At 43.0% G+C, this 17,401-nt stretch overlaps 1 protein-coding gene across 1 annotated transcript; it reads right to left on the bottom strand.

The window, feature by feature from the left end:
* Positions 1 to 288: 288 nt before the first annotated feature.
* On the bottom strand, positions 289 to 6,878 carry DMRTC1B (DMRT like family C1B). Its single transcript, XM_023249330.2, has 6 exons — positions 6,685 to 6,878; positions 5,260 to 5,478; positions 5,018 to 5,175; positions 4,140 to 4,276; positions 2,834 to 2,981; positions 289 to 1,855 (listed from the first exon to the last, which is right to left on the bottom strand). The coding sequence occupies exons 2-6, from the start codon at positions 5,472 to 5,474 to the stop codon at positions 1,743 to 1,745; spliced, it is 771 nt and encodes a 256-aa protein (XP_023105098.2). The 5' UTR covers positions 5,475 to 5,478; positions 6,685 to 6,878; the 3' UTR covers positions 289 to 1,742.
* Positions 6,879 to 17,401: the final 10,523 nt, after the last annotated feature.

Below are 17,401 nucleotides of genomic sequence, written 5' to 3'. Positions count from 1 at the left end.
ACTGGATGTCTGCTGCTTCAAGTTTTGAGCCTTTCACTCAATGGTATATGTACATAGATATACTATCAGGATGTAGGAAAAGTAATGAGAGATTGATGAGTATGTATTATGATTGTCTTAAATATAATGCAGGTGGGGCGCCTGGGTGGCGCAGTCGGTTAAGCGTCCGACTTCAGCCAGGTCACGATCTCGCGGTCCGGGAGTTCGAGCCCCGCGTCGGGCTCTGGGCTGATGGCTCAGAGCCCGGAGCCTGTTTCCGGTTCTGTGTCTCCCTCTCTCTCTGCCCCTCCCCCGTTCATGCTCTGTCTCTCTCTGTCCCAAAAATAAATAAACGTTGAAAAAAAATTAAAAAAAATATATAATGCAGGTAATGTAATTGCTACTTTATAGAATTTAGTCTTTAAAATTTATAAAATTATTAGCTAATTTAGGGCCTGGCAAAGAGAGGGGAGTCTTCCTCTATCCATCTGTGGCTACAAATTTCCCCTAAAACACTTGTGCAAGTTACTTGTACTCATATAGTGTGTGTCCTCATAGGTAAAATACTGGTAATAATGCTTAGCTCAGAGAGCTGCTGTGAGGCTCTATGTGTTTAGCATACAGTGGGCACAAAATCAATGATAATGATTCTTCCTCATATTTCATGGGTCCTTCAAAAGTAGACTCTGGGTCTAATTCATGTCCCCTCTTTGATTCTTCTGGCCCTGGTTGCCTTCAGTGCCCCCCACTGTAAAATACACATTCGACTAGAATCGAACTGGCATTCACTTGGCCATAGTTGGCCTGAATGGATGTTTTCTTTGGCCCACGTACAGGAAACCAGAGCCAGTGTTTTAAAATTGAGATATTTTACATAGAAATCTAGAATTCCATCTTCTCTTGAAAAATCAGGAGATGTGGCAATGAAGAGTCCACATCCCTACATGACAACAATTGGCTGGAGCCAGGTGGCAGCTGGCCCCTAAGGTAGAGCATGCACTGTCAGTTGGCCAGAGCCTATCAGTCCTGCTCTGCTCATTCGCAAGACCTGCTTGACCCTGAAGACAACCCAATTTGGGGCCCTCTGGACAGCTGGAAGCAGTCTATGCCAGGCAGAAGGTAGGCACTTCCTTGCTAAATGAGTAAAACCCTTACCCCCCTCACCATCTCCCCCTTTTTTCGCTACCATTTTCTTGTCTTGTCATGCTAAGAAAGCCCAGTTATTGAGTAAGGTGATTCTCACTTAGAAAAGTAAACTGAACAAGTCTGTTAGAGTCAGGAGAGTCTACGTTATACTGTGGTAGCAAACAACTCCTATATCGCAGTGCCTTACAACAACGAGAATGTATTATTTGTTCACACACACAAACCTAGACACAAAATGAAAACACCCTTATATTTTGACAAGCATGCATACATGCATGAGTGCATGGGTATGTTTGCAATCACGAGTCAAATGAAAACTCTGGCATATGAACATATGACCTCCCACAGAACCCTATTTAGAGACTGATCAGCTTAGACCCCATGATGCTGTTTTCATAAGAGACATAAAAAGGCCCCAGAATCTAGGCATTAAGGGATGGTGGTACAAGAATATCCACTCTCAGCCAAGGAATTGTCCCATATCATAAAAAGAGTCTGAAAAGCTTATGAAAGAACCTAGAGGTTAAAAAAACAAACATGTTAAGCATTTTGGACTTTAAGCATTTTGCAAATGCATGAATAGGAAGTACTCTGGTGAGGCCTCCTCTTCTGGGTTTCTAGCTCAAGAGGAAGATGCACCCCAGATGTCCAACAGGCAGAGAAATGGAGCTGGCTGGCCTGGGTCCGAGAGAGGAGCTAGAAGGCTGGGGTCCTTCATCTCCAGCAGGAGCTGCAGATAGAAAGGAAGGCATCAGAGCCACGTCACATCCGTTTCCCCTCCTGGCTCTCCCCTCTTTTTTGTTCCACCCAATCGAGGCTTTGTCACCTGGACTACAGCACAGAACTCTTCCTCGCTGATGTGTTCATCTTGGGTCTTGCCTCCTCCAATCTCTCCATCAAAGTCACCACATATCTTTTTTTTTTTTTTTTTTTTTTTTTTTTTTGTCAAGCCCGGGATAATTGAATATACTCCTCTCTAGCTCAGACATTCCCGGGCTCTTCACCACCCACAGTTTCTGGTCTAGGCCCTAGGCCTGGCATTCTAGACCTGGGTGACCAGTAGCCTCCCCAGCCTCATCCCTTTCTGTTCCAGCAGTTCCTCTAATGTTGCTGCTTCACTCACACACCACACCCCATCCAGCATTTTGGTCTGGGAGTGCCCAGCCTTCCCTCTCAACCTTCCCAGGATTCTATCGCTCCTCTGATCCTTCCTCTCCAGGCTCAACATTGAAATTTAGCCACAAAACACAACTAGTGAAGGCATCCAGGCTCCACATGTAGACTGGAGGCAGAGACCAGATCTCCCTCCAGCCTAGGCTCTTATCACCTATGTATATCCTGCCCACCACAACAGATTGCAGGGGTCAGACTAGAAAGCTCTGGGATGGGAGTGAGGAGACCTGGGCGCGCCACTTGATATGCTGCATGCCTCAGGGCAAGTCCCTGCCACTCTCTGGGCCTCAGTTTCCTTGTTTCTTGACACCAAATGCACTGGGCATTTCCTGATGAGCACAGAGCTCTGACGATTCACTGAGCAACCATCACCTGCCATCTCTGACATCAGGCTGAGGAGCTTGGGTTCCCCAGGCCCAAGGAGGTTCAACCCACCAACCCAGACCTCCCAGATAGGCCCTACTTACCACAGCGCCGTCCCATTTCCCAACCATCCCCACCCCGTGCTGTGCTCTCCTTTCAAGGACCAGGCTACCTGCTGCCACGCAGGGCTGGAGCAGGGAGATGGAGCCAGAAGATGCCTGAGAAGAGTTTCTCAGCATCAGCAGAGCCTCAGCGGCTTCCAGCTTCCGCTGCCACTCTGAGGAGGCAGAAACTGAGTCCTGGTCAGAAGCCTCAGGACCCTGCAATGGAAAGGGTGTGAGAGGATGGGAACTGAAAACCCATGCCTCCCTACGTCCTGCAATTGTCCCTTCAGCCCCCGGTTCCGCTGAAGGCCCCACCCATCCTGAGGCCATCTGCCCTTCCCGTGCACTAAGCTTGGCCCCTGCCAGGGTCCTGGACCCCACTATTTTCCAGGATCTGTGGCCGCAGTGAGGACAGGGTCAAGGGTGGCACACGGCTGGAGGACCAGAGTTGAGCATCTAGAAACAAGGAAGGAGAGGCCAGGGGATCAAACCCTCTGGCAGACACATACTGCCAGTAGACAAACAGGGCCAGGATTTTGCAATATCTGGATGTGGGAATCTGAGTGCCTGCTGGCCATTAGTCGTTGTGGCTTGTGCAAGTCCTTTCCCCTGTTTGGCCTGTTTTCCTTTCTATGTCTTTCTTGTATATCTTTCTTGAGACACTCATTCCTGCCAGCAGTTTCAAAACTCTCGGGGCAACAGTGACGGGTGTAGGAAATCACAGGTGTCTGCATTTTAATCTGCAAGGCACCTGAAGAGATGTGATTACTGTCCTGTCCAGGGACTGGTTCTCACTTCCATATTCCTCAGTCCCCATGGAACTTGAAGGACCAGCCTGGCTCATCTCCAGGAAGCTTTCTCTAAGGGCCTCTGGACTCCCCCCTGGGCTCTGTGGCCCTCACCACCATGGACCTCCTTTCAGCAGGACCTTCTTTCCCATCAATCCGTTTCCTCCATCTGAATGGAGGACTAACAGCCTCCATTCGTTGAAGGAATGTGCCACATTGTGGCACAACGTGGCCTAGTCCTCTCGTCAATGCTATAGGTTTATGATATTGTCCCCATCAGTACACTGCTAGGGAAATGGAGGCTTGGAAATGGCCATATTCTCACAAATAGGAAATGTCAAGGCTGGGAGAACCCTGCCCTTCCCCACTAGTCTGAGATGCTGCCTCCTCCTCCCCTCCTCCTGCTCCTCCACCACCACCTCCTCCTCCTCCCACTTCTCGTCCTTCTCTCCTCCCCCTCCTTCTGGCTGCTCATCGGTCGCCACCTCCACTTCCTCCTTGTATCTCCCACGGCATCAAGCACAAAGGCCAGGCATGCAATAACACAATATACAACTAGCTCCGTGGTCCTTCTCACTCTACGCACATGCTGGACAGGGCAGGGGTCCTGTGGGTCTTCCTGGAAAGAGAAGTTGTGAGTTGCATCTTCAAGGCTGCTGGAGTCCAAGATAGAGACAAAGATTTTGGGGCCTGACCAATCAGCAGACCTCCTTGGGTGCTCGCCTGCAGGAGCCGAGAGGACAGGGTGGAGTGTCAGCACCAGGCCAGCCATGGAGAGGAGACATGGGTATGTTGTGTGATGAGGATAGTAGCCCAGAATGTCAGAGCTATTCAGTAGCCCTGAATGTCAGTCAGAGCTGAGAAGACCTTGAGGACCAGCCAGTTCCTGCTCTTTATTTTCCAACCGGGGAAATTGAGGTCCAAGGAGGAGTATTATTTCCCCAAAGTCATATGGCAGGCTGCAGTAGGGTTAGAGAGGGAACCCATGTCTTCAGGACACAGACAAAAGAGTCTGGACAGTGGCTGAGATGGGAACCTCCTCACAGCCCTCAGACTCTCCTTACTTCCCCGGGGGGGGGGGGCGTGCACAGGGGTGGGCCTCAAGCTGGGACATGATGTTCTCCTTCCCAGCTGTGGAAAGCTGGGGACACTTTAGATGAGCCTTTCCCCCCTGAACCCACCCCACCTCACTCCACCCCCACTCTACTTCACCTCCAATCTGAGGTCTCATCTCACCGAGAACCATTTCCACCCCCACCCCCCACCCCCACCCCTCACCCCGATTGCCCCTTCCCACCAACACTTGGTAGATCATATTGATAAAGTTTTATAGGTGGGGCAGCTTAAACCCTGAGGAGTAACTTGCCAAGGCCACATCGAAATTGGGTAGTAGGACTGGTGGCAGCACTGCTCGTGCTCTCTACACCCAAACCCAAGACGCCCTCCCTGACCAGAAACACTCACTGACGACTCCTCCTTGAATGGTCAACTTCTCGACATGGCTGTGAGCTTTGGGAGGGGAGGCCCCACTCGTTATCAGTCCTTGAGTCAGGTGCCTCTTTAGGCATGCCCCCTGCTCCCTCTTCAAGGCACTCTCAGCAGGCAAGACTCTGCAGGGATCCCTAAAGTGGGGGATTGCCAGTCTACAGTCAGTCACATTTAGAGGAGGCCCCCTCCCCACCCCCACTGTCAGACACCATACTCACGAGAAGAAGGCACACTTGTGACATTCACAAGCCTGGAAGGGGCAGGAGTGCTCCTGGTCCTTGGTTTGGTCACTGAGGCCATGGTTGTAGCAGCGGGCACAGCAACTTACAGTTCTTTTGGGGCCAAGTTCGATCCCCCATGGGGCTCTGGTCTCAAGGCCAGTGGGGGAGTCGGAGTGGCAGCAGGGCACAGCAGGCATTTCATTGGGATCCATGGTTCTAGGGCCAGGAGTGGATGTCAGGATGGCCACATGATCCCCTACCCTCAGCATGCTTCCTCTGCCCTTCAAAATCCCCACCTGAGGTGCCTGGATTCTTCTTCATCCAGCTCACCGCTGAAATTGGATCGCACCCACCCTTCTTGCTCACACAGCCTCCTGCCCAGGAGGCCCTACTCACGCAAAGCCTCGTTCCAAGCAACTCATGGCATGGTTCCTGTCAACTTTCAATCCAATCATCATTCTCCTTGCCTACCTTCACTCTACATAGATCCCATTTTCAGGCATATACATTCACTCTTGTGCCCCCTTCAACAATTCCTGCCCTCCCCTTCTCATGTGTCATCCTCTACTCTGCTATACCTATTTTTCCTGGCATTCGCTTCCACCGTTGTCTTCCTAACCTCCCACATTCACTCACTCCCTACTCGTGACTCTATGGCTCCTGAACTCAATTCTGTTATTAGTCTCATGTACATCCTACGTTCGAATTTCCTCTCACACCCCATTCTGATCTTCTTCTGCACCCCACTGTAATCTTAATTATTCTCTTTTTCCCCCTTTAAGCGGACACCCCTTTGCACCCCATGAGATTATATTATGTTGCTGAATCCCAAGCCCCTCTTTCCATAATTATGTTTTATTCATCCCTTTGATTAGTCATTGACTAGATCCTTGTTGGGCCCCCTATGGAATGCCAGACCCTGATCTGGTCAACAGACAACTCCTCGCTGCACTAATTGTTTTCTTCCACCAACACACCCTCTCTGCTTTCATTCAAACCCATGTATTCCCTCCACAGCCTCCTGACAATCTCCCATGATCCTCTTCACGCTTCAACAGTTATGCTTGGGTACACCTTCCCTGTTCCCCAAACCCAGGGTGTACTACCCCGTCTCAAGGCAGCCCAGTCATTCGCTGCCACTACCACATCAAAATCAAAGGCAGGGGCATATGCCCTGCCTCAGGTTCCAGAGGCCAGGAGTCAAGGGTCTGAGGCAGGGGATCCTCCCCCAGGCGTTCCAATGTTGTTGGTTGGGGGTGGGGGTGGGGGTGCGGGTGACTGAGTTGGACATCAGGAGCGGGCAGAGGGACCCCACTGAGGTGGAGGAGAGGACCAGGGGTTGGTGATCCAGAGCAGGAGGGAGGGAGGAAAGAAGATGTGTGGAGAACGAGGGTCGTATTCCTGATGCCAGCCTGTGGTTACCTCAGCCTCCAGCCGCAGTGACAGGAGGTGGGAGGGAAGACCACTTCTCTCTCCCTTTCTCGCCCTTCGCACAAAGGCCAATGAGCTTCCAGCGCTGCCTTGCTCCTCCCACATCTGTGGCCAGCGACCAATGAGCTTCGAGTTCCACCGGAACTCACCCACCAAAGCCCCGCCCCCTTACCGTCCTCCCACTTCTCCGCGTGCTGGCTTTACCAAGCCCGCCAGTGAGTAATTCCTGAAGTGAGGTGGAGCTTTGCGTTCCCCCAAACCTTGTTTCCCAGACTTTTCTCTCCTTGGATGTGACATACTACATGCGCGTGCAGTTTTAACTCATGTCCTTGGTATTCTGTAATTTACTTTTACAAAATCCAGCGTGTGTTTTTAACATTCATCCATATTCCTATGTCAGGGATTCTCAATCAGGGGGGCATCCTGCACCCCTGAGGAACATTTGGATGTGCCTGGAGTCATTTTGGTCCACCTTTGCATGTCTCGGCTTCTGAGCTCCCTGTCTGTTCCATAGATAAATTTGTCTATTCCTGTGCCAATACTCCACCATCTTAATTTTTACCTCTTGACAGGACATCTTGATCTATGTGTGGTAGGGAAAGTCCCCACATCTTATTCATAATCTTCAGGCGTATCTTTCGTATTCTTCACCTTTTGCCCTTCCAGTATAAATATTAGAATCAACATGTCATGTTCCTTGAAAATTCATTTGCAACACATTTGGGTTGCATTTTCATTAAATCTATGGATCAGCTAGGGGAGAATTGCCTGTATTTATGACACCCAGCCTTCCTAGTCACCAACATGGCATGTCTCTCCGTTTATGAGGGTCTTCTTTAATGTTTTAATATTTTAGTTTACTATTTAGGTTTATCTTTTCTACATTCAGATCTTGTACATCTTTTATGGCATATATCCCAAGATACTCTAGAGTACTGTTGCTCTTGTACTTGATATCTGTTTAAAATGACATTTCCTAATTGTATCTAATTTATAGAAATCCATTTGATTTTTAAAAACTGTATTGACCTTAAGGTCAGCCACCGTGTTAAACTCTGTGATATCTAATAATTTGTCTTTAGACGTCTGCAGGTTTCTGTGAATCTTTGAGTAAGAGAAGTACAATAATCAACTTACAGGTTTCTTAAACCTTTACTGACTGGCTAGGACGTCCACTACAAGTGGAACAGACATGGCAAAATTGGACCCCTTTGGGTTAACATTTCCATATTAAAATGTATTCGTTGTGTTCCACTGTTTTCTTTCCTTCCTTCCTCCCTACCTCCTTTCTTCTGTCCTCCCTTCTTTCCTTCCTTCTTTCCCTGCTTTCTTCTTTTCTCCCTTTCTTTTCTTCTTCCTTTCTCTCTTCCTTCTTTCTTTTTTCTCTTTCCTTCTCTTTCTTTCTTTCTTTCTTTCTTTCTTTCTTTCTCTTTATAGGTTTAAGGAGCTTCCCTTATATTTCTAATTTCATAAGTTTGTCTTAAAACATGAATCAATATCGAATTTTACTTTTCTGTCTCTATTGAAATGTTCAAGAGTCTGTTTAACAGTCTGTTAATACAGTGACTGTTATTTGCAGATGCTTTTTTCAAAATCTGTAGTGAAGTTTATAATCACAAGAGGACAAAACCATAAGTGTGTATCTTAATAAGTTTTCAAAAATTAAACATACACATTCAGTTAGCACCTAGAGCAAGCAACAGAATATATTACCGATACAAAAACCTCTCTCATGCCCCCTTCGACCTGTATTTTTTAAATGTGAATCCAGCTTCATTCTCCAAGGATAAATGTAACTTCTTTATGGTGGATCATCTTTTGTAGATACTGGTGGGTTCAGTTTGCTAAAGCTTTGCTTAGGATTTTTTACATCTTCTGTTCATGAACGAAATTGACTTGCTGCTTCTCTTTCTTATACTGTCTTTGATGGTTCTAGTGTCAAGTTTTTCTAGTCTCCGACTCAGTTGGGGAATAGTTTCTCTTTTCTACCCTCTGGAAGTTTTTGTATAACATCAGGAGTATTTACCTTGGGACTTTATTAAAACTTGACTACTAGATAGCTGTGATGCCTGTTTTCTCCATTGTTTCTTAAATTGTACTGTGAATAATTTCAAACATATACAAATACGGTTTGTATACAAACTTGCAATCTCTAGGTTCATTAGAACTGTGGTCCTGAACACTAGCTTGCAACTAAGTCATAGGGCTTGTGAATACAGATTGCTGAATACTACATTTATAGTCCCAGATTTAAAATCAAGGATGGAACCCAGAGTTTGCTTTTTGACAAATTCCCTAGTGATGCAGAAGCTGATGGTGGGGGACCCACACTTTGAGAAACACTGCTCAAGACAGAATAGTGAAGGAACTTCCAAATATCCATCACTGTACTGCAACCATTAACAAATCATTGCCAATTGCGTTTCATATAGATCTTCTCCCCTCCCTCTCTTCTGGATTATTTTCAATACTACAAATCATCTTACTTTATTGCAGAATACACAACATAGCTCTAAAATATGAGCAATCCTTTTTCATCAACTTTCTATTTTCAAAATGCTCAACATTAAAAAGTGAACATTCTTTTACCTAGATTGCATATTATCCTATTGCTTTATCTCTCTTTTTTTTCTTTTTGCATAAGCACTCAAATTCCTAACGCTTCATCCAATTACTTCAGAATGGATCACATAAAAATAGGATATTCTCCTGTCTAACCAGATTACTGTCATCATGTTGAAGAAACTTAACAATGACATAATATTATCTAAGTCCATATACAGTCTGTGTTCGTATTTCCACCAATTATCCCAGGATATCCTTTTGAGGGTCACCAGTTCAATCAAGTATCATACAAATTACATTCGGTTGTCATGTCTCTTCTGTATCTTCTAGTCCCAAACAGTTCCTCAACTTAAATCTTCCATGACAATGACATTTTCCAAGAGCCTAGGTACGTTTGCTTCCAGTGTGTCCACAGTATGGTTTTGCCTGATATTTTCCTCTTATTTAGATTTCTGTTTAACATTTTTGGCAAGAATATTAAATAGGTGATGAGTAGTTCACATCACATCACATCTGAAAGCTCCAAAGGTCAGTTTGTCCAGCTGTCGGTGCTACTTTTGGCATTACTCAGTTTGATCACTTATTTATGGTATCCTTGCACAGATCACTAAATTTAAAATGTACCTTTGTTCCTCTGTGACTTATCAGCAGTCTGTAGCATGATATTTTGATACAATGTGGGTATTCTGTTCCTTCCTCACAAAATTTCACCTCTGGGTTATTGTTCCTGGTTATTGTCTGATTTGATTACTATTTGGTGGTTGAAAAATGATGACTTTCTATTGCTGTCATTTCTTTCTACTTTTATTGGCAGACATTTTGCTGTAAAGACGAATATCCCAATTCCTCACCACCCATCTGGTTACTGGTGCTGCTGTTGTGTTTACAGCAGCAGAGAAAGATGAAAAGCCATTCATTGTGTTCAAATAAATATAAAGAGAATAACATGGACAACATTAAGAGATATATAAGCAAATTTAAGAGGAATTTGGTAAGAATTTCTCTAACAGTCCAAACAGAACGATAAAATCTATTGCCTGAAATTAACAGGAACAAAGTTTTTAACAATTATTAAGAGAATCTGAGTTATAAATTTGGCCAGCTATAAAATGGCGTGGATCTCTTGTGTTCTCTCTCTCTCTCTCTCTCTCTCTCTCTCTCTCTCACACACACACACACAAACACACACACACATCTCAGATAGACACATGCTTAAAATATATAAATAAAAAACACTTTATTTGTTACAGAACATAGAAAATTGTGACACCATATATTCCATTTTACAAAAAGCATATCTTCAACTCTCCATACTATACAAGACCTTTCCAACAATGTGAAAAAGGAATTGATTCAAACTCTGAACAATTTCAAATACCTTATTTTTACCATTACATGAGTCATGAGATATGAGACCCTGGCCAATTAATACTTTAGGTACATTTTGTCTCCATGGATTTTTCAATTTGCAAAAAACCTGATTTGTAGATGAAAAAATTGAACTAATGGCACAGATATCCTTGAATCCTTTGTATCACTTAGAAAAAAATTTGACCTAATTACAAGAAATAGTGCAAAAATAGTTTCTGTCATGAAGGACCACAATCTAGCTGTTATGCTGGAAAGCGAATCTCACCATTGTTTTAAATCAACTTCTCTTATTCTTCTTTCCACTGTATGATATATATTGAAAAAAAATGGGTAATTAGGTTTCTAAAATAGACTATATGTAAAGTATCATGGATATAGATATTAATGTTTTCAGTAAATATGTGCAAGTGCAGTGAATCACTGTAGGTTAATTTTGTCATTCTTGCTAGAGATTTGTAAGATTTATGGATCTTTTGAAAGAACAAGATTTTTGTTTCATTGATTTTCTCTATTGTTTTATGTTTTAAATTTTATTGATTACTGGACTTATTTATTTATGAGACATAATAAAACAAATATTTCTTATGTATGATATTGCTTATATGTGGAATCTGAAAGCTGAACTTGTAGAAACATCAAGTAGAATGGTGGTTACCCGTGCTGGGTGTTGAGGAAAATGGGGGATATTTGTCAAAGGATACAAACTTCCATTTTGAAAATGGTTTCCTTCTGGGGATCTAATGCACAGCATTTGGATTATAGTTAACCATACTATATTATACACTTAAAAGTTGCCAAGTAAATCTTAAATATTCTCATTACGAAAAGGAATTTATAATTGTCTAAGGTGATAAAGGTGTTACTAACATGGTTGTAATAATATTGCAATATATAAATATATCAAATCAACATGTTATACAACTTCAACTTATTCAATTTTCTGTGTTAATTATATCTCAACAAAGCTTGGGGGGGGGGAGAAATAAAATGTATCCAGATTGAAAAGAAATTAAAATGTCTTTATTCACAAACACAATGCTCATCTATGTAGAAAATCCAAAGAAGTCTAAAAAAAAGGCTAAAAGGGGAAATTAGCAAGATTGCAGAATACATGATCAAGATACAAAATATGGGGGGCCTGGGTGGCTAGGTCGGTTAAGCATCCGACTTTGGCTCAGGTCATGATCTCACGGTTGGATTTGAGCCCCGCATCGGGCTCTGTGCTAACACCTCAGAGCCTAGAGCCTGCTTTGGATTCTGTGTCTCCCTCTCTCTCTGCCTTTCCCCCCACTCATGTTCTATCTCTCCCTGTCTCAAAAATAAATAAAACATTTATTTTTTTAAAAAAGACATAAAATATGAACTTTATGTCTGTTAGCAATTAGAAATTGAATTTTTTTAGAAATGCTAAATAGAGCTAAATCTCAAAAGATATGCAACATTTGTAGACCAAAAAGTACTCAAAAATGCACTGAGAAGTTTAAGAAAATCTAAATAGAGAATGCACCTTGTTTGGAAAATTCAATATGTTAAAATGTCAATAATTTCTGTATTGGTTTACAGATTTATCATAATCCCCATCAAATTCCAGGGGACTTTATTTTCATTGTGTTCAATACTTTAATTATTCTTAATTGTGATAAAATATACATAACATAAATTTTAACATCTTAACCATTTCTAAAATTTATTGTTGTAAATACTGCACAAATATGTAAATATTTTAAAAATCATTGAGTCATATACTTTAAATGTGTGAATTTTGTGGTAAGTGAATTACAACGTGGCAAACCAGTTACATAAAAAATTTGAAATTATTTTGTAGAAAATAAAATACATTATAATGAATAAAATGAATGAATAAAATAAGCCATTTTTAAATACCAGTTCAAATAAATAGATGTCTCAAGAACTTGACTGAATAAAATAAGGCAAGAAAATATACAGATTAGCAAGAAGAAAAGAGACAACCACAGATACTAGACATTAAAATAATTACGAGTATAGCATTTGTAACTCTTTCATGATCAATTTAAAAATCTAAGGAAATGGATGATTTCCTAAAAAAATAAATAAATAAAATGACCAAAGTTGAAGTGGAAAACTTGAATAAATTACTATACAGATGATTGGAATATTAATTGGAGATCTATCATGAGAAAAGGCAGGAGGACCATAAGAATTCACAGTGGAATTTAACTTTCAAGAATAAGTAATCCTTATTGCGAATGACTGCAAATGGGTATGGAGTTACTTTTGGGAATGATAGAAATGGAATGTGGGAATGATATTCTGGAATTAGATAGTGTTGATGGTTGCATAAAATTGTGAACACACTAGCAATCACTTAATTTTACACTTTAAAGAATAGCTAAAATGTTGAATTTTATGTTATGTGAATTTTATCTTGATAAAAAAGAATAACAGATAAACATCAATGTTATCTAAATTCTTCTAGCCATTAAAAACCATAGAAAGTCCTTCAATACCTTTCATAAAGCCAGCATCATTTTATTACCTAATCCTGGTCAGGAGAGTATAAAACAGAAAACTAGAAACCAATCTCACTTATGAATAAAGATTTAAAATTCTGAAGACAATATTTGCAAATAGATTCAAGCAACGAATCCAAAGAAAAATACTCTGTAACCAAGTTGTTTATTCCAGAAGTGCAAGTGTAGGTCCATATCTGCTTATTCTACCAACATAATCAACAATGTCCTATCAACATAAAAAAATTCAAGGAGAAAACCACAGTTTTATTAACAGGGACTAAAAATATACTTCATAAAATTTAGCAGCCATTACTAATAGGATTAAAAGAAAAGTATATATATAATGACTATTTGCACACAAATATCATTCAAAACACTAAAACTATTTAAATCAAAGTCAGGAAGTGGATAGGATGCATATTATCACCACTATTATTTAATATGATATTGGAAACCCCAACAAATGCAGTAAGACAAGAAATTTAAATAAATGGTATAAATTTTGGAAAAAATAAAACTCACTTTTTGGAATATATGCTTATATACCTGGAAAGTTCATGGCCATATTAAAAATGTACTAGATTGTGGGGATTGACTACTAATAGATATGGAGTTTCTTTTGGGGGTGATAAAAATGTCCTAACATGGATTGTAGTGATGGCTGTACAACTTTGTTCAATGGTCGAAAAGCCACTCAATTTTGTATTTTAAATAGGTGTATTGCATGGTATGTGAATTTTTTTCTCAATAAAGCTGTTAAGACTTTACTATATTAAATGACAAAATTTGATAAAGCATTTATTTTAAACTGAAAGGATAAAGATACAAAAATCAATAGCTTTCCTCTTCTAGCAATAAGCATTTAAGAATAGAAATCAGAAAAAATATTTCATTCAAATAATGACAGAGCCTATAAAATGCTTAGGAATAAATTTAACAAGAAACACACATAACCTATATTAAGAAAACATAATCTAATTAAAGAATATAATCTCATTAAAGAAAGTAAAACCAGATATGATGTTGGGGCACACACACAAGCTATGGTTTAAAAGAGCAATTAGCATATAAAAGAGCTAGCACTAGAATTCTGCAAACAGTGGGGGAGCTGCTGGAACACCCTCTGCAGGAGGCAGGGAGGGACTGGCACCAGGGTTTAAGCTCCCGCTCCATCTCCCCCCGCCCATCTTAACACTGTGGAGAGCAGAGCCCAGGTGCACAAGCTGGTCTGTCATGTAAGTAAGCCCAGGTCTGTAGACCCACACCAACCCCTGTTGCACAGCAGCACAGAAAAAAAAAAAAGCCATGGTTTAAAATAGCAATTATCATATAAAAGTCCCAGCCCAAGATTTCAGCCAAATAGCAGAGTTGTTGTAATCCTCATTGGGAGCAGACCGGTCTACACTACCCCTCCATCTTGAAGACATAGACCAATGCACAGTCCAAGCACCCTACCAATATGCTGACTTACTGAGGCTCAGGCCCCTAGGCTACACTATCCCCAGCCATCCCAGCAGGGTGGCCACAGGGCAGCACACATGGGGACACCCCTGGTCAGTGCTCACTACATCTCTAACCTTTGTGCCAAAGTGACATAGGTGCAAAGCACTCTGGAACACTATAGGCCTACTCTATTTTGGCTTCAGATAGATTGCTAGGGAACCCCCAGTGCAGAGTTCCTTAGAACTTCTCAGCTGATGTCTTCTTCAGATCCAGGCACCCTGACATGGTACCACCTGAATGGAGCAACCCAGGAACCCAAGGCTCAGATCTGCATTGGTTTTAGCTACCCTGCCAGGGCACCCCCTGCATGGTACAACCTGGAACAGATTCACCTGTACTTGCCTCAGCTCCAGCCAACTGGACAGGACCCCCCTTTTGCTGAGCACCTTGGAACACCCCAGCTTATACCCAATTCAGCTTCAGCTGCCCCACCAGGTTGCCTTCAATGTAGAGAGCCCCAAGACAACCCAGCCTGCAACCACTTCAGCTTCTGGTGTCTTCCAGGGCACATTTTGTGCAGAGAGCCTAGAGACCACACTAGCCTATGTCCACCTTAGCTTTAGCTATTCTGCCAAAATGCCCCTTGAATGGAGTGCCCTAGGACCTCCTAGCTTATACCCTACCCTATTAGGGTACCCTCTGTGTGAAGAGTCCTAGAACACCCTAGTTTACATTACTTCAGCTTTAGTGGTCTTGACAATGTACCTTCTCTGAGTAAAGCTCTGGGTCCTCAAGATTATACCCAGTTTAGTTTCAGCTATTCTGCCAGGGTACCCTCTGTGCAGAGAGCCCAGGGACATCATAGCCTGCACACTGCCACAGCTCCAGCCACTCTGCCAGGGCACACACCCCCTGCAAAGAACACACCAGGACATTCTGGCTTGCACACATTTCAGCTTCAGCTGTCTTGCCAGAGTGCCCTCTGCATGAAGAGCCCTGAGATGTCCCAGCCTGCACACTGTCTCAGCTCAACCCATGCTGCCAGGATACCCTCTGAGCAGAGAACCCCAGGAAATCCCAGATAACACCCACCTCAGCTTCAGCTATCATGCCAAAGTGTCCTCTGCATGTAGAATCTTGGAACACCATGGCTTGCACACACTTTAGACTTACCTGTCTTGCCAGGGTACCCACAGCACGGAGAGCCCATGGAATACACTGATATGCACCTACTTCAGCTATACTTATCCTGCCAGGGCTCTCACTGAGTGGAGATCCCTGGGAACCCCACCTCACACCAGCCACAGCTCCAGTAACCCTGCAAAAGCTACCAAGCACACATAATCTACATGGGGAACAACCTTACAGAAGACCATTCTTTCAAGTTTAGGAAAAGCAGTTGTCCCACTAATTCATAAAAATAAACACAGAAAGTCAAGCAAAATTGGGAGACAGAGGAATATGGTCCAAAAGAAAGAACAACACAAAACCTCAGATAATGAACTAAATGAAATGAAGAGGTGAGGAGAGGAAGATGGCAGCACAGTACGAGGATCCTAGGCTCACTGAGTCCCATGAACACAACTAAATGACTATCAAATCTTCCTAAACACCTTAGAAATCAACCTGAAGACTGACAACCTGAAGACAAATTCCACAACTAAAGGGACAGAAGAGGCCACATCAAAGAAGGTAGGAAGTATAGAGACATGATTGAAGGGAATAATGGATTGTGGATGCTGCAGAGGGGAGGGAGCCATGGTCATAGAATATGGCAAGAGAGAGTAGACCACACAGGGGAATGCACAAAGAGAACATTTCCCCCAAAGTCATTAGCTTGGAAAATGAGAGGGCTGAACTTTGTAAGTTCTTGCAACCAGCAGGGCTTAAAGCCTAGAGTTTAAAGGCCATGAGGGTTGGCTGGGATGGAGCACTGAGGGTACTTCCCTGCTCCTGCAGAGAGGTTAGGTAAACAACCCAGGGGCAGACAGGGTGGAAATGATGATTTGAAGAATGCCTGGGGCACACAGGTGGGAGATTATTTCCTTTTCTCAGAGTGTTTCTCTGAGAGGCAGCAGTCATGGAGATACCTCACCTAGGACAAAGGAGCTGGCTGATGCCATCCACCCCCCCCAACCCATTTGCATAAACACAGAGGCACCAGCTGGAAACAGGACAGCACTCACACTGGCTACCTAACTTGCTTACACCAAGCCCCACAGCTCTGTGCCCTGGTGGGACTGCCCTTCTCAATCAAGCTTGCATCAGTCTGAGTGTGACAGGCCCTTCATGCAGAAGATTGGCACAAATGCCTGCCCACACCATGTCTCTCCACCAGAATTCTGCAGGGCCTCAGTTCTCATGGAAGTATATCAGGTCACATTTAATAAGCAGACCAGAGCACAATTAGTTAAAACTCATCACATTCTGGCCAAGCACCAAAGATTGCCAATAGCAGGCAAGGAGAGCCTCTGCAGATAACTGGCATGAAGGATAGCACAACCAAAAACCAACAGCAGAGCACATGCAGAACACACCAGAGACACTTCCTGAAGCACAAGGCCCTGGACACATGTCTTCTTCTCAAAGCCATTATTCTCAGGAGAGGAAACATAACTGCTTTTTCTAACACAAAAAAGAAGGCAGAGACTTAGACAAAATGCCAAGATGAAGGAATTTGTCCCAAATGAAAGAACAGATGAGGCCACAGCCAAAGATCTAACTGAAATACATATAAGTAACATGCCTCATCGAGGATGTAAAGTAACAATCATACACTCACTGGGCCTGATAAAAGAATAAAAGACATCAGGGTGATCCTTAATACAAAGATA

Source organism: Felis catus, chromosome X (assembly GCF_018350175.1).
Source record: "Felis catus isolate Fca126 chromosome X, F.catus_Fca126_mat1.0, whole genome shotgun sequence".
Classification (NCBI taxonomy): domain Eukaryota; kingdom Metazoa; phylum Chordata; class Mammalia; order Carnivora; family Felidae; genus Felis; species Felis catus.
The sequence above is the reverse complement of the archived record's forward strand: the minus strand, read 5'-3'. Positions and strand labels throughout refer to the sequence as shown.